The 22,739-nt window shown below is 40.6% G+C and overlaps 2 protein-coding genes across 5 annotated transcripts in view; both read left to right on the top strand.

Annotated features, from left to right (window-relative positions):
* The first annotated feature begins 113 nt into the window (after nt 1-113).
* On the top strand, nt 114-10,952 carry LRRC14B (leucine rich repeat containing 14B). 3 transcript variants are annotated; one of them, XR_011697678.1, is made up of 4 exons: nt 114-1,018; nt 2,502-3,670; nt 10,516-10,657; nt 10,746-10,952. XR_011697678.1 is itself a non-coding variant. In XM_071553432.1 (2 exons), exons 1-2 carry the CDS (start codon nt 114-116, stop codon nt 3,145-3,147), a joined length of 1,551 nt encoding a protein of 516 aa, XP_071409533.1. In that variant the 3' UTR covers nt 3,148-3,990. The 3 variants fall into 3 exon arrangements, 1 of the variants encoding a protein (XP_071409533.1); XR_011697677.1 differs by having other exon boundaries at nt 10,516-10,952; XM_071553432.1 differs by lacking the exons at nt 10,516-10,657; nt 10,746-10,952 and having other exon boundaries at nt 2,502-3,990.
* A 4,222-nt stretch (nt 10,953-15,174) lies between these two features.
* The window catches only part of RAMP3 (receptor activity modifying protein 3), a 42,258-nt gene continuing 34,693 nt past the window's right edge, over nt 15,175-22,739 (top strand). The window contains exon 1 of one of the 2 annotated variants that reach the window (XM_071553429.1): nt 15,175-15,430. Coding sequence is in view for 1 of the 2 variants with exons in the window: in XM_071553430.1 (XP_071409531.1) it covers nt 15,379-15,430 (52 nt within the window). In the remaining variant the exon portion in view is untranslated. The remainder of the gene's footprint in view (nt 15,431-22,739) is intronic. The other variant, XM_071553430.1, reaches the window with a different exon arrangement.

Below are 22,739 nucleotides of genomic sequence, written 5' to 3'. Positions count from 1 at the left end.
TTTCCAGCAAGGCTTCTGCTAGCAGCAAACAGCAGCTGCAGATAAAAATAGAAGGTGATCTTTAGTTAAATATAGAAGTCACTCTCCATGACAGTAAGGAGTCCAGAGCAACAATGAAGTCTCTCCGATTCCTTAGTGCCGAAGCATTCGTGTCAAATGCAGAGTTTGCCAGGAAGAGCCTCGACGCTGTTGCCCATAATCTTTTTCCTCTTCTTTTTAAAGCCAGCTATTTACTGGAGCAAGGGGAAGTGATTCATGACTTGGTAGAGAACTGGCCACTAACTGACTTTAACATGGGAAAACTGTTGGGACCTACTGTGGACTACCAGGAAGACCTCAGCCATAGAACATGCTCAGTGTGCTTGGAAAGCTGTCTGACAGGGCTGAGAGACTATGTGCTGAATCATTCTTCTCCCTACACGAAAAGGTTGAAAGTGGTTGACCTGACAGGTATAAAAGATGTTGAAGTTCAGTTTTGTGAGTGCAAAAAGACAATGGGCAGGTGGGCCAGGACGCAGCTGCTCTCCAAGCTTTGTTTAGAACTTCTGGTTTACCTGCAACAACCACAGCGCAATCCAGGTACCTTTGAAATCAGCATTGATGTGCTAATTGACTTGTTTGTTACAGAGCGGAACTATGAGCTGGTCGTGCATGCCCTGTTGAAGAAATGCTCCTGCCCACTGAAGATCTGCTGTGTGGCATTCAGATCTGACAACCTGACTTTGCAGAAATTCTTCTATATCATAAAGCTCACTGATCCCTCTTTGTTGCGCAAACTGGAAATAGTTCACAATGTTCGCTTGGAAATGGAACACTTGGAAATACTCTTCAACAGCATCCACTTCCCTCTATTGATGTCCTTGACCTTGCCAGCACGAACATTTAATGTGCTGAGGTTCACAGCTACAGATGAACAGATGCTTACTAACATTGGAGAAAAGATGGGGGAAATGACACAGCTCACTGAGCTGTGTATGTCATTTTCTATACTCACAGGAAGAATTCAGAAGCTGCTCAGGTAATTTGGTCATCCTGCTTTCAGTCAGCCTGTAAAGAACAGTATTGTGTGCCACCAGCAAGCTGAGAATCTCTGAGAACAAGGGAAGTGAATATATATCTCTGGGGGTGTGTGAGAAGGGGCAGCAGGAAGTTAAGGGAGGTTATTTGTTGAGGAGAACTGGTAGCCAGTGGATACCTAATGCACTTCAAAGAACTGAATGTTTTTCTTAGTCTTCCAGAGCCCATCTGGTGAGAATATACTTTTGGCTACCACATAAGTGAGTGGTACACTCAGACAATTTCTATATGAGCTTATGTATTAATCAGCTTGCACTGACCTTTGGTGCAAGACCTGTGTCATATTCCAAATATTTTTTAGAGTCTCTAGTGAATTTTTGTCCTCTAAAAAACAGGCAGTCAATACACAAAGATTGCACAGATACTGTGTTTTTAGATGGGCAGCATAAGTAGACTTTGATTTGAGACTTTGATTTGAGACTTTGATTTCAGTTGCTTGTTGTGTCTCTCGATGTCAAGGCAACAGAGATTTGATATTTTTCTGTACTGCAAATGAAGCTGATACATAAATATTCTGGCAATTCTCAAAAAGGTAACAAATTGCCAATGAACAGTGTTCACATTGAAACAGAAAACAAATTAACTGTATCCTTTTCAGAGCATTAAAAAAAAAGGCAGACAAAAGTTTCATCCAGACAAATTACCTTGGTCTAAAATTTCTCCTGTACAAGGAGTAATTTTATTTAAAATTTGTGAATGGTATACTTCTTTTACTGATAGAAATAAACTGCATTTCTAACCTTGATCCAGTTGAGCTCTGTAACAGAAGTCTCACTAAGATTTAGTATGTATGAAAGGGATGTCTTGATTTTTGTTTGTCAGAACTATTTTATATTCAACTAGAATGTCTGACTGTAATCTCAGGTGCATTTCTTCCAGCCTTCTTTATCAGAAGATCTTACTGCAACTCCAAAACACTACAATGTGTAAACCTCTCAGGCATTTAAAAACATAGCAGAAAACCCCCTAGAAACAAAAGAAGATATCTTGTTAGAAAAGTGATTGGCTTTCATCTTTTAATTAATCCTTCCTTAATGGAAATTATCTAAGTCTCTGCAATTATGACATTTTTCTACAAGAGACAGCCACCAATGCTTTTATGGTAGCAGTGAACTGCTATTAATTCAGCAAGTCACAGACACTTGACAACATATCTTGTTACAAAATAGATACATAGAATGTTACCAAATTAATCACTGTGGCATGGTGGAGTCAACTTAAAGAAGGAGCTAATTCATGGAACTGATTCCAGAAGGAAAATATACTTGTTATGGTTGGCACATCCTTCTGTTTCTCAAAAGAGGTCAGAAAAAATAATGAATGTGGTAGATGCCTGCACTCAATGTGGATAGTTGCATGAAATTTTGTAAATGTAGCTTTTAAATGCTTTATACCATAAAACTTTTTTATCTTTAATTCTGCAGCCCACTGAAAACTCCACTGAAGATGCTGGATGTTTCCAACTGCTCTTTGAACCATGCTGACATGGCCTATTTAGCCAATAGCTTCCATGCTAATCACTTGGAATCCCTGGACCTGAGTGGTCATGATATACCCGAACTTTACCCATCAACATTCTTTAAGCTCCTCAGCCATTCCTCTTCAGTGCTTAGGAGTCTTACCCTGGAGGACTGTAACTTCCAAGACACTCATGTCAACATGTTGATTTTAGGTTTAAGCCCTTGCCAGAAACTACATGAGTTTAAGTTTATTGGAAACCCACTGTCATCCCAAGCACTTAAACAGCTTTTCACATTTCTCTGTGAATTGCCAATGCTGAAAAATGTGGAGTTTCCAGTTCCAAGGGACTGCTACCCTATTGGCACCACTTACCCCATTGATGATGCCACTCTTTGCAGATTTGATCACCAAAAATATGAAAGTGTAGCAGAGGAGCTGAACCTCATTTTACTCCAAGCAAATAGGGAGGATGTGAAGGCTTCCACACCACTCTTTGGGAGTTACGATGCAGCTGTTCAGGAGACGAACAACGAACTCGGAGCTTACTTGATCAAGTCCTTCAAAGAGACTTTAGAAAAGTTCACTACTTCTTTTAGCAAAATGAGTTAAAGTTGTAACACAGCTGTGATGAGATGCTCTGCCAAACCAGAATTTAATTTAGTCTTTCCTAGGACTGCACTTTCAATCATCAGCTGTGAATTTTCTTTAATTTTTCAGCAGAATTTATTATTGTTTGAATAGCTGCTGATCTCCTGAGATATTGTAACATATCTATTACATGCACCTTGCACAAGTAGTATGTGCTCACAAAAGAGAGAAGGACACTTATTATTGTTATTTTTTACAAAAGAATTTTGTTTCTCAGTAAAGTAATAGGTGTTTAACCTGATTTCTTTTACAGGTTCCTCTGGATTTAGCAGCAAGTCCTGCAGAAAATACAGGATAGTCCTTTCCCAGGTTCAACAAGATGTCCCAAAAATTGTGCATGTATACTCACCTGTGACTCCTTAAACTAATCTTTTTTGCCCATGGCCTTCTGAATTCACCAATCTGTGTCTTACCCAGTACATTCCTAATAGTGGGGAACATGTAACAACCTCCTTGTCCCTGTGCCTCTCCTTCTTCTGCAGAGGTAAGCACAATAAACAGAACTTGCTTGATACATTGTGCTGGTGAGAAATAAAATTCCATACTGAGAAGGCAGCAAACCAAGTGGCTGGCTGGCTGACAGCAGGTGATGTCATCCCACCTGCAATACAGAGCAGACTATGAGGATTCTGTGATGCTCTTGCAAAGTGTATTTTAGAAAGGTGAACCATAACAGTGCTGCACAGAACTGGGAATATTTGTTCACACATCTAAAGGCATATGTCTGCTCTGGGAATTCACAATGTAAAGAAGATGGTATATTATTTTTTTTATTTCCTTTCTTTCAGTCAGTAGTCATTTATTTCTCCTAATGCTTCTATTGTGAACTGGGGGAAATCAGGCACTAAGCTGCTACCTTTTCTGTATCCATACTCTTCTTCATTGAGCTGAAGATTTCTCTTGAGCCTGAGATCCATCAAACAGCATTGAGTTTACTTTTTAGAGCTTGTTCATTGCAGGATTTTTTTAGATTGAAAGACAACCTTGGTTACACTTCTCATTATTTTCATTTTTGTTTTCTCTACTAGCTAACCTGCTCCTAAATGAGGCAGAATTTTTAGCTTCATTGATGCTTAATAAACAGTGCATTTTTTTTCTGTTTTGTTTTGTTTTTGTTTTCTGCAGTGTTTTGATATTTTGTGGCTCTCTCTTGCCCACTGCAAACTTGGAATGTGAGTGAACTCTGCTTTTCTCTTGGCTCCATTTCCCCAGGGATTTTTTTCATTGTGCAAATGAGCCTGTGCTTGGAAGGGCTCCAGAACTGCAGCACCATTCAGAGCTGCTGCTTCCTGGCTCTCCCTGCTTGTGATGCAAGCTCAGGGCAGGCACTAGAGCACTTTTCATGTGTCCTTGGCCAAGATACACAGTGGCAGAGCATATTTTGGAAGGCAAAAAGCAAAAAGAATGCTTGTCGTCAATACGCGTGCTGCTTTGGCGAGCACCCCATGGTATCACACACCTCTTTCTTCTTTTGTGTGTAGCTGGTACTGATCCTCATTCTTAAAGTTCTCACTTTCATTCACTTGGAACATTTTTTGTCTTTGAAAGTGTTTTTAGAGCTGTTTTCTGTAATGGTTTGATATTTTGGTGTGATGTATACAGAGGCAGCTGTTCACCAATGCAACATGTGTATTGAAGCACGTTGCTGTGGCCCCACCAGTGTGACTGCTGCATGAAGTTCTCCAAGCCTTTAAGTCCAGTGTATCTGACAGATTTTTTACAGGAATATGCAGTGAGGCTTCGATGCGCTCAAAACCCAGCTGCTCAATACAGAGGGGAAAAATGAAATTAATTTTTAACTATTTCCTTACATTTTTGGCTAAATCCATTTACTATTACTTTGTTTTAATTATCAAAGCACTTTGTTTTGTTTTAAAATATTTGCACAGTAGAGGGAGCTGAAAGTTTAAAATATATATTCAGTGTGTAAGTGTTGTCTGTAAGGATGAGAAATGTGGGTGGAATAATGAATGAGGCTTTAGCACTGCAGTTCAGGAAGATGATGGACATTTATTCCAAGCCATTAAGTTAAATGAGTCAGAGAATTTTAAGTCAATGATGTTAATGGTCTTACCTGGGAGCACTGTTATGTAGAGCATGAGACAGCAGAGGCTGCTCAACCGTACACATTGCAGCTGATCTTATTAAACTACAACTTACCTTGATGCTGTTTGTGTCCAGAAATACTAACTTAATGGGAAAAATTAAATATATATTTTTTAAGTTACCCCTTAATTCAATACTTTCCAGATTGTGTAAGTATTGAGTTTTTTTCCTCCATCTTTGTATTTTAGTTGTCATCAAACTCATTTCAGCTGAGCCTGAGATTCAGGTTGGAATTGTCAGTATAAAAGCACATGTCTTGCCCTTGGGGCTGTTTCTATGAACACAATCCAGGTTAACCTCTCCTTTTCTCATCTCCATTACATTAAGCTATGTATGGTAAGCCCATTTTGATAAAACAAGCAAGGGAGAGGCTGCACTTTTAGCTAATCTGGTAGATCTGGAAGAAAATATAAATCAGTGTTATCTCTTGCCTTCCCAGAGCTACAGGCACCATGCACATCCTAATGAAAAGTCCCTCAATCAGTGTTTATTTCCAACATACATAGGAATCATCAGAAAACCATTTCAAGAACAAAGTGCCCCATTTTCCCAACTGTCCCTTGACTGTATTAGAAAGATTACCTACCTGGCAGCAGTTCTACCTGATCCTGCCATTTCAGAGGTATCTCTGAACAATGCAGAGAAACATGGAGCACCACCTCCACTCTACTGAGGGCAGACCTTCTTTTGAGCAATTCAGCTGGCGCCCATCTGCTTTCTTAATTGCAGAGAGGGACCAGTTTAACCTGCTGCCATATGGGGCACATCTGTTGCGTGGCCTCCCCTGGGTAGGAGCAGCAGAACAGAGAGCAGCTTGGGCACACCATGATACCACACTTGACCAAAGCTGCAGTGACCTCTGTGGGTGTGAGTTCTTGTGGCTCTTACAGACAGGGAAACTTCATTTTCCCATCATATCGTTTGCCTGGGAATTAAAGAGCTCTAGTGGTAATGTAAGTGTACAAAGGTGTCAGCAAAAAGCAGATGAGGGGAGAGCGTTGAAGGACCCTTTAAGTGAAGACAAGAAACTTGAAAAAACACAATTAAGTAGTAGGACTTTCTTAATGTGGTGATCGGTGGAAGTGCCTGACACTGATGGCAAAAGTGTTTATTGTGAATTGAGTTAATAGAGGGTGTGACAGAATGAGAGCTTTAGCTGCATGGACAGTCACACCTCAGGCAAGGGGAGAGAAAGGCACGAAAAAGATCAACACTGTGAGCTTAAAGATGAGCATAAATTTGTAAGTGGAACTTTTACATCCATTCTTTGCTGTTTCTACTGTATTATTAAAAGACATGGCTTTATAAGAAATGATTTAATCATGGTATATAATTTATTCTGCTGTTTCTTTGCAGGTGAGTGCAGGAATGACAGTTTAGGCTGTTACCACAGGGTGTCTCTCCTTAGTAGAGTTTGGCATTCTATCTGCTGTGAACCATATCATCTTCCCACCGATAATTGCTTTCTCTTATCTGGTCAAGAAAATTCCCTTCAAAGGATTTCTTTGATTAAGGAAATTCATTAATATGATCTCTAGATAATATTAATGCTTCTTTGCTTGAGTCCCTTCAGTTACTGTTTGAACAGCACATTTTTCCATAGTTTATTGAGAAAGACTGGCATCTTTTGCAATTTGCTTTAATGGAAGCCCTTCTATCAATTAGTTAATATTTACTAGGTTCCAGAAACAAATAGTTGAGAAAAGTTATGTTATTATTGGAGGATTTTATATAAATCCTTGTGAGAGTTCACCTGAGGAATGATCTCATGCTCGGACTTCCTGAGCCCATCTCACAAAATGTCGTACTCATTATCAGAAAACGGGCAAATGAAAGAAATGTTCAGGAAATTAAGGAAATTAAGGTCCTTTTGGCTCTACAACGAACAGCTAAAAGGTGTGATTGTTAATAGTTCCCACAAGATGGCTCTCGAGGTACAGAGGTGATGCAGTGCCGAGCACAGACAGGATTCGGCTCATGACCAACGATTCTATTGTCATAAACCACTACAGCAAAGAACAACAAAACTATAACTTTAGCCCAGACCCATCGAGGATAAACATCACCATAGGGAACACATACGTCAAGAACGTATCTACGAGCACACACACAAATGAAATAACATGGTGACCAGCAACTATTAAAGCAATACAGTTACTTATAATAAACTTGTTTTAACATGCTCTGATGAAAGCTGTTGTTATCTCAATCCTCTGGGCCCTGTGTTGGGCACCAAAAATGTCTGTCACTGTTTAACCCCAGCCCCAACCAAGCACCACACAGCTGCTACCTCACTGCCCTCACTGCAGAGGAGAGGCGAATCGGAAAGAATAGGTAAAACTCATGCGCTGAGATAGTACAGTTTAAGAATTGAAACAAAATCAAATACTACTAAGAATGATAATGACTATTGTAATGGAAAAGAGAGACAGAGCAATAAACCCCACAGGAAACAAGTGATGAACAGTACCATTGCTGACTGATGCCCATCCCATCCCCCAGCAGTGATCAGGACCTCCCAACCAATTCCCTACAGTTTATACACTGGGCATGACACTTTGTGGTATGGGATATCCCTTTGGCCAGGATCCCTCCCAGCTTCCTGTTCACCTGCTCTCTGACAGAGCATGGGAAACTGAAAAGCTCTTGGCTCTGGGTAACCCCTACTGAGCAACACCTAAACCATCAACCACCAACATTAGTGTCATACTGAAGTCAAAACATAGCACTGCACCAGCTACTAAGAAGAAAATCAACTCTAACCCAGCTGAAATCAGGACAGATATTTTTATTTATTTCTTCCCAAAAGGAAGAAATACTACAAGAAATCTGCTAAAGAAAATTTATTAATTTAAGAAATGGAATTTCTATCTCAACCCATGAACACAGCTTTACTCACAAGTTCAGTCATAGGCCTTTATTCGAATTAAAATAGCAATGTTCTGAAGACTGGACAAAAAAATAAACATAGTTGGTTCCCATAAAGGAAGAGCTGAGGCATATGTGTAGAAGACAGAGCAAGTTTAAAAGATTTGGAGGTAATACAGTGGTTTAAAAGTAGTGATCTATTTTACGGTGGGAGCAGGTTTGGTTTGTTTGTTTGGGTTTTTTAAAAATGAAATATTTATGCTTATTTTATTTTTTTCCCCCCAACATGTGCTTTAAGCAGTTTTGGGGAATTATGTTTTTGTTTTGGATTGTTCTGTTTGGAGTTTGTTTTGAAACTCATTCATTTGAAGCTCTCATGGATGAATAAGGCAAATGACACATATGCAACAGCAGCACAAACCCCCCCTTTGCATGTGTTCAACACTCTTTGCCTTTACTGTGGACTTTAAATCCTGTTTTGGCTTTTGAGCTGGAGATATTTCATATTTTCTGATAGCTCTCACTTGCTCTAGTGTGGCACTGTACTATGCTTGCTAGGATCAAGCAGTATATTCCACCTGAAATCACTGAGCTGCAACTAATTAATCAGTCAGCTGATACAGTATTTGGAAACGTCAAGTATGCCTGCGTGCCAGTGGTACACCACCTGCTGTGCCTGTCATCCACTTACTCACATCCTTCCTCTGATTTAGAAATCTCTGGAGACAAAGGTAAAGATAGCTTACCTTTGGCATATTTTATATCTGTATCTACCAGCAAATAGCTGCCCATTTTAGTTAATCTAGATTATTTAAAGTTGTGTGAGCTGTTCATATCCCTTCCATGGAACAATTTAGTGTGTGGAAAATTTAGCTTGTTATAGTAACTATTACTATCTCATTTCATTGTTTCTGGTATTTTCTAAATTTAAAACAAAAGGAATTCATGGTAAGAAGAGATCCTGAGTAAGATTCAAAGGTGCTCCCATGAGATGCAGAACATTCTACTATTAGACTAAAAAATAGTGAGAGATTTTTACAGCAGTTCAATTAAATATGAAGGGCTAAGTGAATTTATGAAGAATAAAACCTTTCATAAAAGTTAAACATTTGAAAAGAAAATATTTCCTTTCTTCTATACTTTATACTTCCATTTGAAGACAGATATTATTTTGTGTTAACTAATGTATAAACACACGCTTTACTTTTCTTACTAACAGCATGGATTTCCTTAAAATTGAGGTTAATTCTCAGTGAATCAGAGGTTGTACACACCTGTCTCAGTCACATAACACTGCTGTCTGACACAGGGCAAAGACAGTGAGTGCTTCCAAGATAAATCCACAACCCAGTGTTCCCACACGTGTCCTGCTACTATTTTTGTGGTGTTCCAGATGTTTGAGACACATCATTTTCTCAAATGAGAGTTATAGTCACTTGGTACCCTGAGATATTCTCTGTCATTTGAGGTCAGAACCTGAGCACGTTTTGACATTTCTGTAAACACAATAAACTCAAATAAAGCTTTAACTGATGCACTTGTACATGCAAACAGCATTTTCATTCCGATGTGTGGTAAGTAACTTGCCTCCTTAAGTGAAGTCAGTAAAGGAGAAGGGAAGAAGTCCCAAGACTTATGAAAGTATGTGCTCAAAGGCTGAAAAAAACCCTTTTGAAGGGATACATTTGAGATCCCTATGACAGAGATGGAAAACACAAGCAATGGCACGTCTGACACATCACCTTTCTTTCCTCCCTTCCCCTTTTTCAATGGCAGTGACAATCAGTGATGTGTTTTAGGCACATTGACAATAAATTTTCTCCAAAGGTCTCATTAATAAGTAAAAGTGTTTAACTGTGCATGTTTTTTCAGTCAGGGGAAAGGGAGGTAATACTAGTAAAGTGAATGCATGACAGTGGGGGAGTTCTCTGGATCTTCTCCTTGAGCAATGGAAGCTGGGGCTCTGCGCCACCGTACTCGAAGGGAAATTGGCCAAGTAAAACACCACGAGGCAATATTTGTGCCTAGTTTCACAATTTATGTGATTTGTAGAAAATGCTGTGAGATGTGTCTGTGAAAGAGGTGTAAGTGGTCTGTGTGTGAACTGGGGTTGCCTTGGGGTTGAAAGATATCAAGACGATTTATTATGGCAGAAATTTAACTGTGTGAATGCAGTAGTGGGTTGAGCTCAGCCTTAATGAAAACGTGTAGTGGTTTTATTTTTATTTTCTGTTTTACTTTAGAAGGACAACTATGCTAGGAATAATTGGATAATTAGAAAACTTATGTATTGCACTTACCACCAAATAACATTTTATTTTTACTTACTATGTTCATATTTTTCATTTTATATAGTGCTGCAACTTTCCATGGAATGCAAATTTATGGGATTTCTCATTTAAGAAGTGTCCTAGGACCCATCTTGCTCAGTCATAAAGCCAGTCTTTCATGCACCTAGGAAGGACCATTAGTGTGCTTTCATGCTAAGGAGATGCTGGTTTGTAACTACTCTGATCAGAACCCATATATGCAGAAATCCTGGACTCTGACTAAACTTGAATAGGCTTTGCTGCTTTCTTTTGCAGATGAGTTTATGTTGCTGTCTCACCAATCTCTGTGGAGTCAGTTGAACTCCAATGGTTATAAAGTGATCCTTGAATGTTCCTTCAGATGGCTGTAAGACTGCTGGTGACACAATCCTGTAGTATCTGAGACTTCAGCTCTGTAAGATTTTGTGTGAAAATGAATTTGAACAGTGTTATTATTTCTAAAAAGAAACAAATAAAGGTGTGTTTCCATCTCTCTTCTTGTACCTTTCTCCCTGATTTTCAAAGCTGAGTTATTTCTCAGACACAACCTTATGTGGGAGACAGTAAATATATTGCTGGCTGGCACTGTCCAAATTGCTCAGCCAGCCTGTCATGAAAAACTAAATTCATTTCTGGATATAAAGTCAGGGTCTCTAGAACATAACTGACAGTGAAGTGTTTAAAAACTCATAAACTAGTTTTGGCTTTATTTAGTCTAGAAAGAATACAGTGTTATGTGCATTTTGCTAATGTTTACATTAAAACAAAGGCATGACTTGTTTCCCATCCCTGGGCCAAATTACAAAGACTTTCTGTTATGCCAAAGATTCTGGCTGGTGTGGAAAAAGAATAGCTGTGTGCAACAGGAAGAGGATTCCAACATGCATGACATACAGTCACCAGTGGCCTTTGGATACTCCTTTTGGTAAAGGGAAAACAGATAGGAATCAGCAAGACATTCCAGTTCTTACAGATTCCCACTTGGGTCCTTTGATAAGACCCTTTTGGTGCCACTGACTGTAAAACAAGGGGTGGGCAGCTTGCTGGAGCTTCCCTCAAGAGAGAGGGAGGATGGCATTTGTCATCATCCCATAAAATCTGTCTGTCTTCCCTTGATCTGCTTTCTGATGCTTGTGGAATAATTTTCTTTGGTTGTAGGTATTGGTGTTGATGGTGCAGGATATAGAACTACCTTGATTTTTATTTATTTTTTATTTTTTAATCAAGGCAAATTGCTGTACTAGAAAATAGTATGGAAACAAAGTAATTGAATATTCTGCTTCCTTCAAACAAAGCCCACATGCTGTCCTGGGAAGGCTGTCATGTCTTGGTTAGGTATGTAAAATAAAATTGTCTTAGAGGTGCTAAATACTCACAGCTCAGCACCTCTGAAATAGAGTGCACTTTGGGACATATGCACACTGCTTAGATGCTTTGCTCTGAACATGGAAACCCTGCTGAAATCACAGAGCACATTCACAACTGGCTTAAAAAATTAAGTTTTAGAAGGCTGGCATGATATTTGTGTGCTTCCCTATTCCTTGTCTGCTCTTACATAAAAGAGCCTAAGACCTTCACTACGAAAATGTCCTGTTTTCTCTGCCTTCAGTTCAGATCAGATAAGCATAAAGGGTTTCAGCTCATCAAATTTGACTGATGTAAAATCAATGTGGCTGTTATGTGCAGTCAATATACCACAGTGGGGCCTTTGAATCACAGGAAGAGGCTGTTTTTAAAATATTATATATATTTTTAGCATGTTTTACATTTCCTATACTGAAGGTAAAAAGGCAGGAATTATTTTAATGAGCTACAGATCCCCACTTTTTTTTCCTAAATTTTTTTCATTTTTAAATTTTTTGCCTTTTGCAGGAAAGGCATACTCCTAGGAGCACTGAATGCAAAAGATGACCTACTTTAGTTGAAAACCACAGATGAACTGAACCTACTTTTTCAAACCTCAAGCCAGCAAGCAATCCCATTAAAACATGGTCTTAAAATCTTAATGTAGCTTTAATACTAAATTGCCGTGCTAGAAAGAGATGAAGAAAACTTTCTATGCAACACTGGGCAAAGTCTACTCATACAGGCAAGCAGCTGCTCTCTCTGGGCCAATACTTGAGGTGACAAGGAAAGGTAATGTTGCTTTCCATAGTGAAATGTCTTTGGCTTTTTTTTAAACTTACTTTGTTATTTTGTTAATTTTTTTTAAGTTTCTGTTGGATCAATTTAACCTCTGGAGCAGGAAATTTTATCATCTTATTTTGCACCACCCTGAACACTCTGGGACTCACAATAATACCTGTCCTGGATGGCTTGACTTCTTCCATCTCTTCTCACCTCAAACTCCCTGATAACTTTAGATACTGACAGAACTACATACATGCTTACTGCTCTGTTTTCTTTTAGTGGGTGGCTGATTAGCAAATTTAAGCCTTTCAGAACAATGTCTGAAGCAGTGTGATTTCAGCACTGTCTTCAGAGTACCTGAAAAGGAGTTAGTGTGATCTCTGGAGGTTGTATGTCTGGAAATTACAGCAGACCATGGTTTTGAAGTCACTAGTAGCGTGTGCTGTTTAGAGATGTGATTCAGAGCTTTGTGCCGCAAATGGCATTTACAGGATTACTTATTTGAAGGTGAATTGGATTTCTACTGCTAGTGTAGATACATGATGTTACCAAGGCAAATTTGCAGATCAAAACGGTTCACAGTAATTCTGAAGTGAATCTATTTGCATTACTGCAATGGCTGCGGGTAGGGTGAAGTGGGCACCAACTCCTGCTGAGTTTTGAACCACCTTGCTGATGGTTCTAATGCTGTGAGAGTTTTCTTCAAATACATCTGTGAATCAGACTACTCATTTCAGACCACATTGCTGAAAGTATCATCTAACATAATTAGTTTGGGATCCAATGCAACATGCTAAATTAGTGCATTTACCTCTAAATCGTATCTATGTGTTCTACCTTAGAGATAGAGGTAGAACAAATAAATATCATTTATAGGTAAATGGAGTAATTTAAAAAGCACCTTCAAACTACCTGCTGCAAACACAAAATGGGAAGTGCTTACTAAATCTTGAGCTGGAAGAAGTAACATTTGCTTTTAAAATTTGCCAGTTTCTCACCTGAAACAGGTGAAGAAAGCGAATACAAAAGATGTAAAAGAAAACTGTCACCATTATCTCCACACATGTAACAAGAAAATGTTGCCTGTAAGCTGTATTCTGCATAATATAGTGTAAATTTTTTAATGTATAATAAGGCATATAAAGAACAATACATGCTAACCCTCCCAAAGATCAGTCTAAATTATTGAAAATACTAGTTGTAACTTCAGATTTTCCAGTAATAGAATTTATGACAGAAATCAAGATCTTACTGTTAGGAAGGATGCTATAGGTTGTATAACAAGTCTGTGGTGTATGTGCCTTCACACTTGTCACTTCACTGCAGTTCCTTCTGGCAGGGGCAGCTTGTAAACACTCCTTACAAAGCAGAAATGGCAGCCCCTATGCTGAAGGATGACCTCCCTGAGCTATGGTTTATTTATGGTTTATGGTATTTTACAAGATGTGCTTCCAGCTAAGCAGAAGAAGTAGCACACAAATGACGAGAGGTTCATTCTGCCACACTTAAATGTCTGCAGAGCTACTTCAACACTGGATTCCCAGCCTTCACTGGAGTTTCCAAAGTTTTCAGTTCCCTTCAGCCTAGATAACAGCATAAATCAGACAAAGGTTGTGTATTGACTAGTTTGCTTATGAAGGCACATGCAATGCATAATTCTGTGCTGGGGTCCCAATCTCCAGAAGTGTTTGGAAGCACTGTGCTGTGCAAGCATAGAAAGTCAATGGGAACAACCTGACTGGTACATAAAAGTGCCCTTTGTCCATATGTATGGCTTGAAAAATCTCTTGAAATTGAAGATTTATGGTACATATGACCTTTAATAATGGTAGTGATTTAATGTTCTGTTGAAAGGCAATTGCAGGTGAAGTGTCCATGTATCTAGAAAACACTCTGGCTCTTTATTACAGAGCAGTACAATTATTTTTAGGTAAGAAAAGCCTTCTTTAGCAGCCTCTGGTGTTTCTTAATGGAGATGCTGATTTTCTAGAGAGAGAGGTCCAGGAACACAGACTTTAAATATTGATGAAAATCAGGAGCTGTACCATTTTCTGAAAAGAGATGTGCAAAGATGAAATGACAATATAACAACACATTAAGCATCTTCTTAGAGCTCCAAGCTGCTCTGCTCTGGGTCTGTGAGGGGTCAGACCATCTCACTGCCCATGTTCAGTTGTAGATACTGAGCATGCTAACATGTCGATGCTGGGCAAGCCAAACTGTCAGGGCTGCAGATGGGCTAACACGAGGGGTCCCTCCAGCCCCTCATGCCTTCACCTCAACCGCCAGGATGTTGTGACAGAAGGGAAAAGCCTGCTCTGGCTCCCAGGGCGGGGGGCGAGGAATCCCTGAACCCCTTGGCTACTTAGGACCAGAACCTTTCCTGTGCGGGGTAGGTGCCTTTCCCCCAAGCGCCCATCCAGACCGGTGGGTTGGGAGCGGCATCCTTGCCGTGACTTTTGGAGGACCTGGAGGCACGCCCGTCCTTGTGTGCATATACGCGCACAGCCAACACCCTCCCGCGCTCCCACTCCCCCCTATACAGGCTCCTCCGGCCCGCCCCGCCCCGCCGGCGCTGGGAGCACCCGGAGGCGGGGGCGCTGCTCCCCTCCGCCCCCGCTGCCGCCGCCGCCGCCCGGGGCTGGACGCCGAGGCATGACGAGGAGCCTCCCTGGCGGCGGGGCTGGGACGGGCTCGGTCCCTGCGCGGCTGCGGACCGGCCGCCCCATGCGGGCTCCGTCCTCCGCGGCCCCTCTCCCCCGCTGCCGCCCGCGCCGGAATGGAGGTGCAGGGCAGCCACCGGCGGCAGCTCCCCGTCCTGCTGCTGTGGGGTAAGTGTCTGGGGAGCTGGTCGGGGTGGGGCTCGCTGCCACCGCCCCGGGACCGGCCGAGCATCCTCGCCTGTGCGCGGCCGGCCGCCGCGGGCGGTGGTTTCTGCCGGGCGCGGGGCTGAAGTTCGGAAAGGGTGTGAGTGTCCCCACTTTTTCTAGAGCATCCCTTTGGGAGGGGGATTTTCTCCGAGAGCCCCTTGCTCGTGGGTCGGAAGGGTGCGGGTACTGCTTTCCCTCCGGGGCTCTCCTTCCATCCCGAGCAGAGCGGCGGGAGCGTTTCGGCAGCGCCGGCGGGGCGGCGGGACCGGGCGCAGCGGCAGTGCCACCGGTCCCCTCCAGCATCGCGCCTACGGCAGCCACCCATCGCCGAGGGAAGCCCCCAAACACGGCACAGGGCGTGCAAGCCCCGGGGAAAACGATCTCACAAACTTGTAGCGTTAGTCGCGTTCCCGTCTCGGATCCCACTGGGGTTCTGGGGAAGTGTGTTTGGCCATTGAGGAAGGTTTTCTGCTGCAGACTGAGGGACTGATTCCTTTTAGAGTAGTAGAGTTACAAGCAGGCAGTTATCAAGCACAGGTATCCTTCAAATCTTTCACTTGGAGTAGCTCTATTACTAGAAAAATTATTTTATTGTTCCTTGGCATGTAGTTTGTTTTAGGATTCTCAGATTTAGTGTGTTGCAGTCAGGTCAAAAGTTACTGGGAGAAGTAAGTTCTGATCTTCTTCACTCAACAGCAAACCTGGAGATGTAGTTAATTCTCTGTGAGTCACACTTAAGGGAGAAGAAAATCAGGTCTGGTACCTTTAGGAGGTGTATCTGGGGACTTTATGACTTTACTACTTTTTGCCTCTTCCAAAGTACAAAGGTGGTCAACACTAGACATCTTTCTAGGAAAAGATGCTCAAATAAATGAATAGTTGTATCGACAGTATTCAGTAGCATCATCTTTAGCTGTTCTGCCAAAAAGATCACATGTCAAATACATGACTCTTTGTGGCTTGAGGACTGCCTAAATCTTACCTAAGTTGCTCAGATTTTATTTCCCAGCTGAAAAGGAATAAAAAATGGCCAGCACCTGTCCTGAAAGATTTATGCAGTCTTGAACTTAAGGAACCAGGCAGTAATCGTTTTGTATGGCGACACATCTGTATGTTACTGTGTCTTTTGCCAAACAAAATTGCTCACTGGAGATTTATTTTCAGAGATTTTGTGGAGTAAGGGGCAGTGTCCCTGTAGCTCAGGACATTTTTCACCAGAGAGGCACAGGTAAATTATGCTAGGTGTTTTTGACTGTGTTAGTTTCTTTCATATACAAAATAAAAAAGATTTTAAGGATATCTCTTAAATGATAATGCATTGCTTTTGCTTGGAATTGGGAAGGGTAGATATAATCAAGAGCTAATGAAATGAGACTGATTTCCTAGTAGAGTAAACCCTGTAAGTTCTATGATATGAAATCAAGTTCTTTAATAAGAAAAGCCTTAAGTGGTAGAAAACTAAATTTCTTCCTTGAGTAATTCAAACACACTTTTAATATCAGTTTGTTTGGAAGCACTTTAATTGAATGGGCATTTCTAATGGCTTTTTTTGATTAATCAGAGACCTGTGACCTCTCTTACTAAAGTAAAACTCTTGCCAGGATTCCTCAGTGTTAGCTCGCTGAATCCAATGAGAAGCCCATCTGGGTGGGAACCGGGATGGTACTTCTGTAACCTCAGACCTCTGCTTTCTGTATCTTTCTGCCTAGTACTCTTGATACATTATCACTATGCCGAACCATCTACTATGTTGCCCTTCCTTAGCAAGGCAAAAAAGGCAATGTGTTCACTCAGTGATAACAGGAGAAGGTTGGGTTTGCTGTGTGGGTGTGTGCGTGGAGGCGAAAGAATGCGTGAGCTGAGGTACCTGGTACAGAGGCACATCGTCGGCTCTCTTTTCCCTATGAAGTGCAGATAACATCCAGAATGGGGTGAGGTGCAGAGCTGGAAATGCAAGCTGTCAGGTGAAACCTTCTGCTTTGCTTAGCAGTTGTAGGTACTTAGAAGACACTTAATAGCTGTGGAATCTAAGCACCTCAGAAACAGTGATGTATTTACCCAGGTTCTCTTATTCTACTTCTGTCTATGGAAACTGAGGCAAGGAGAAACTTAATGGCTTTACCGAGACTTTTAACAGATGAAGTGGTTAAGTGGTTTGTTTTTCTTTTTTTTTTTTTTTACATAAATCATTGTTTTGGCATCCCTGTCAAACATTTGCTCCTTCATTTGTTATGTAATGCCTGCATTTCAGTGGTACTATTTGTATCTTAGTTGAAAGATGCTACCAGAGTAAAGCTGGGTAGTTTTAAAAATTCTAGAGTAATCTTTCTCAGTATGTGCATATAAATCCATATCAAGAGAAATGGTGTGATCCTTACCTGAAATGGTTCTCTAATGCAGATTTCAAAGACTGTCTGTAGGTTTTTGCGTTTCATAATCCTGTTTTCACAGGATTTTGGTCAGAGGTGAGCAACCGGACAACTGGAAAGCTGGAAACAGAGTCTGGTCCCAGTTACATTTTTACTTTCTATTTTAAAGACTATACCTCATCCTGCAAACAATAGTGAAAACACAGTAAAGTCCAAATTCTGTAAAGTTCTGAGCTCCCCGTGTGTGCAACATGGCATCTATAACTCCTGGAGAGTTTGGATTCCAATGAGGAAAAACCCCAAACAAACAGGAAACAATTTTAGTGGGTTAAAGTTTGAAAATCAAATCAAGGGGTTTTTTTCCATTATTTTCTTATGGCTATATCATGCTGTTCTGCAGCTGCAAAGGGTGGAACAAAGAAAGGGAATACTGTCACAGGAGTTCTGAATTTAATAGACCCAGGCGAGTGTATGTGTAAAACAAATAAACTTTTGCAGAAGAAAACATCTGATTTTGAGACAGACTGCAGAGTTCTAACAAAATCTCTTTAACAAAACAATTCTTTATTTTTTGAAGGCATGGTTTTCAACACTAGGCAAGCAGGAAGATCGGCAGCAGACCCCACCAACATCCATCCTGAAAGCGAAGTGTCCAGTGTAAATGCAACCTCTGTTCCAACTTGCTCTTGGATCCTGACATTCATCCCACTGTCCTTCACCCTGTTTGTGTCTCTTGATTCTTTTATTTGGGAAGGTATTATCCTTTTCTTGAGGTCTGCACTTAGAACAGGAGATAGGATCATACCACCTGCCCTTGACAGGGTGAATGGCAGGATTTCCTGAGTTCAGTTGTCCATGTGATGGTAAGTGAACTGCAGGTGGTAGCACAGATCATTGTATGCTGTCTCCATCTGGCTTGGTCCCAGCCCCCAAGGAGGAATGACACTCCATATTTGAAGATAATTCCAGATTAAAGGTGTGGAGGAAGAAAAGGGGCTTTTTGAACCTCATTTACACCAATGAGAGCTAATTCTGGAAACTATTTAGCTAGCAAACTCTTGCTCTTAAATTAGAACTCCCTACCTGCATAGTAGTTAAAATTTTAAATACCTTTGGTGTCTCAGGGATTTGCTTTTAGGTGTATTTTAGTCAAACCTGTGCGGCAGATCATCAGAGGCTGTGAAGATAGAAGTCTGCACTGAGATAGACAGGTACTGCTATAGGGGCAGATACACACAAACTACATGATTTTAAGGGAAGGGTTTTAAGCATGATTGGGTTCACTCAAGAGGAACTATTTGAGGTTTTGTCAGTTGACTTGTATTCAAACATTGCAGCACCAGCGGTTTTTGTATGGTTTGTGTTTCAGTTTCTCCCACCTCTGTACTGATAATAGAGATGATTTGTGGCTTAAATTGGAGACAAATTAATCAAATTCCAGTTTTCTTACCAAGGAAAAACTGCAGTGAGTGGTTGCTTACAAAACACTGCTCTGTCTTGGCTATTGAAATTAGTGCTTGAGAGACACATATGAAGAAAGCAAACTGTGCTCTCATTTACGGCTCATGGAGAGATTAATTTTCACAAACATGGTCAAACCTGTTTTAATTCACACCTTTTTAGCTCAGTGAAAGCTGTTGCATGAACCATTTTATTTCAAAATAGAATTGTAAAAGTGTATTATTTCATGTTTTATGAAAACAGCCTGTGCTTTTTTCTTAAATAAGAATCTGTTCACAGCCAGTCTTGCATTGGGATAAATTGAAAATATAAACAGAAAGAAATAACATTATTTTAACATGACAGTTTATTGGAACAATCTAAAAGCTGCTTGAAGAATGCTTGGGCCATATATGTGGGAATGATGTGCAGGTATGTGGAAAGAAAGGAGTTGCAAACTGGAACAGGAGAAAGCCACCTTTTCAGAAGGTTTTAGGTTTAATCTCCTTTCATATGTTGGCTTCCCTAAAACCAATATGAAAAGGGGAGACGACTTTTTTCCTCACAAAAAAACCTTAAAAGAAAATGAGATGGCACTGTTAGACATGATCTAAAGGCTAGAAGAGTCCCAGCCTTTGTCTTCAGAGCAGCTTGACATGATCTACCATATTGTCTTGCATTTGTTTGCATAACAGCGGGTGACCTCAGTTTATCTCCAGGAATACAGAATTTTGTCTGTTTGAAGCCATATTGATGGCCTTCTGCAGATGGGATGTCACTTGCTTCACCTGTGCTCTGAGCAAGGGGACTCTCATCTGAAGAGGACAATGTGAGGCACTGCTGGGCCCCTAGCACAGCACTGGATGTGACAAAAACACATCTTGTTTGCATTTAACCAGATTAAACTTAGTAAACACAGGACTATGCAGAAGCACTAGGTCCTGCACTAAACCATCTGTCTTATTTGCACACACTAATAAATGTGACTAATTTGCTCTTTATTTTGTAGAGCATTATCTGGGAAAAAAAGTTCTGCGAGTGGTGTGAGAATAAATACTATAATTCACATTGCCCAGTAATGACTGTCACTTCTCACAAGAATTCATTTTTGTTTCCAAATGTCACAAGTGACAGATTTCTTTTGCATCCCCTTGTATGCAGAGTGCTTGATCATAGGGAGTCTAATTACTATAAAATATTGTTGCATTGTTGTTGTGTCAAAATGCAGAGTTTGAGATTTGACAGGGTGTGAAGCCTTTGGTCTGTCTGGCCCTCCTTCCTTTAGCAGAAAGGAAAAGGTTTCACAGCCTTAAGGTATTGTGAAGAGATGAGGAGATACTGGGGAAGTAAGTGACACCTGATAGAAGTCATTCAAATGCTCATCAGGAGGATACAAAGACCGAGTTTCTTCTGAGACTTAAGCACTTGGACTTTAAGTTTGGTCTGTAGTCTTCAGGGCTGTGAGGGAGGTGGGCTCCTAGCGTGGAGCTGCAGAGACCACATGGGTGCTTGCAGTTAGTCTCATCATCTCAAGACATGTGGCTATCTGTGATACCCAGACACACATTCTGCAGCTTTGAGCCCTTTGCTTGAAGGGTATCTCAGCCTTTCCATCAGGGCTTTTCTGTCTGGTAGCCACACAGAGCTGTGGAACAGATTTCCTCTTCATGTTTGTTTTTGGCAAGTGTCTGCAAATGTGATGCTGTCCTTCCACATCTCTTGAGTTCATCAGTTGTTCCAGCTTTACTGATTAAGGGTCTCCACATGCCAAGAACATAACTTGTCCAATTTAATAGTAAAAGCAGTTTCTTTAAATGTATTTAGCAATGTGTTTTATAATCTTACAATGAGAGAGCATTAAGCTTACATGTTCAAGTGAAATGGGAAAAAAAATTTGTTCTGGCTTTCAATGAGATGCTCTAAGTATATATTTCCATGGAGTCATCATCATTCAGTATGTGGGGAATCTCCTCTACTTCTGTTTTTAGAAAAGCAGAGCAATGTATAGTGTTTTACAAGCTAAATGCATACTTCAATCTAACTAAAATCAGAACTTACTGTATCATATTAAAAATGATGTAAATCTGTTATTTCTGACCAGTGGATCTAAACTCTATTTAGTTTTAGGGAAGCTAATCTTTGCCGTTAATAAATGTGGCTGCTGAACATATTTCCAGGGATATGTTTGGGGTGTGAATTTTCTGCCATGAAACACTTAGTGATGCACAAAGAAGGAGACATAGTGTTGCTGGAATAACCATCAGTCCCATTTCTGTTTCAACTGGCTCCAGTGTCAACTAGAAATGGCAAAAAAGACAGTCAAATGCAAAGGAAAGGTCAAAGAAGAATTAGGCTCCTCAAAATATTTGTGTTTTCTTTCTGCATTTTAAGATTTTTGAAAAGAAATATTAGTCCTCTTTTCTTGGATTGAAGTATTCTTAAAAACGAGGTGGGGAATCTCCTTTTGTGTAGTAATGTGGCATTTAAGACCTGCTGTTTTCAATGAGTTTTAGTTAAAGTAAGTTCTAATTCCTCTTTGTCTTACCTTTCTGATGGAGAGGTATCGAACAGATGGAATGTGCATTGTAACACAAGGATGCTTGATCCGATACTGCTCATGCTGTTGCGTGGTGAATATGCGTGAGCAATATTTGTTTGGTTTTTTACCTTGCAGATACTTAATACTTTATCATGCAATGCATTAGAAAAAACCCAAAACTTGTCAAAGAAACAAAAAGTATTGGTAGGAACAAACTAAAATAAATACCTCCTGTAGGAAATGGGGGTTTCCCCATCACTTGCAATCTTGAAATCTACACTGGAAATGTTTATGAAGAGTATCTGTCTTTTGATTAGATGTTACTGGCTTGGTACAGAAATTTTTGTAAGACCTTCGTTACCTTATGCTACAAAAGATCTGGATGACAAGAGGAATTCCTTCTGGCCTCAGAGTGTACCACTCCACAGCTGTATAAATAAATTGAGCTGTTTATAAGTTCATAAGTAAAAGAATTGTTGACACATTTGCAAAACTAAAGGAGGGGAGTACTCATCTACTCCCCTTTCTACTTATTTCTTGCATGACTCCAAAATCCTGAGCAGGATTTTACTCAGGCTTTAGGGGAAAAAGTTTGCCCCAGTATAGGAGCAAAGGAATGAAAAATTTCAATCCAAGAATGTCTCTGAGACTGTGAAAGCAGGCAGATTTAGATAAACTGTTTTGCAGTTCCACTGATAGTGTTGGAGCTAAACAAACCCTGATGTTCTGTAGATCAGAAGAGAATAACCGGTATTGTTCAGTCAAACCTGCCACAGGCAAAGGCAGTCAATGATGGTGGTAGCACCTCTGGGATTGCATAGCTAAGGTGAGGAAAAAACCTGCTGCACAATAGCAGCTCTAAGAGAGGAGTGAGGACATGTGAGAGAATCAACTCTAGTCAGTGAAGAGGGAGAGGCAGCAG

The sequence above is a fragment of the Pithys albifrons genome, chromosome 4 (assembly GCF_047495875.1).
Source record: "Pithys albifrons albifrons isolate INPA30051 chromosome 4, PitAlb_v1, whole genome shotgun sequence".
Classification (NCBI taxonomy): domain Eukaryota; kingdom Metazoa; phylum Chordata; class Aves; order Passeriformes; family Thamnophilidae; genus Pithys; species Pithys albifrons.
The sequence above is the reverse complement of the archived record's forward strand: the minus strand, read 5'-3'. Positions and strand labels throughout refer to the sequence as shown.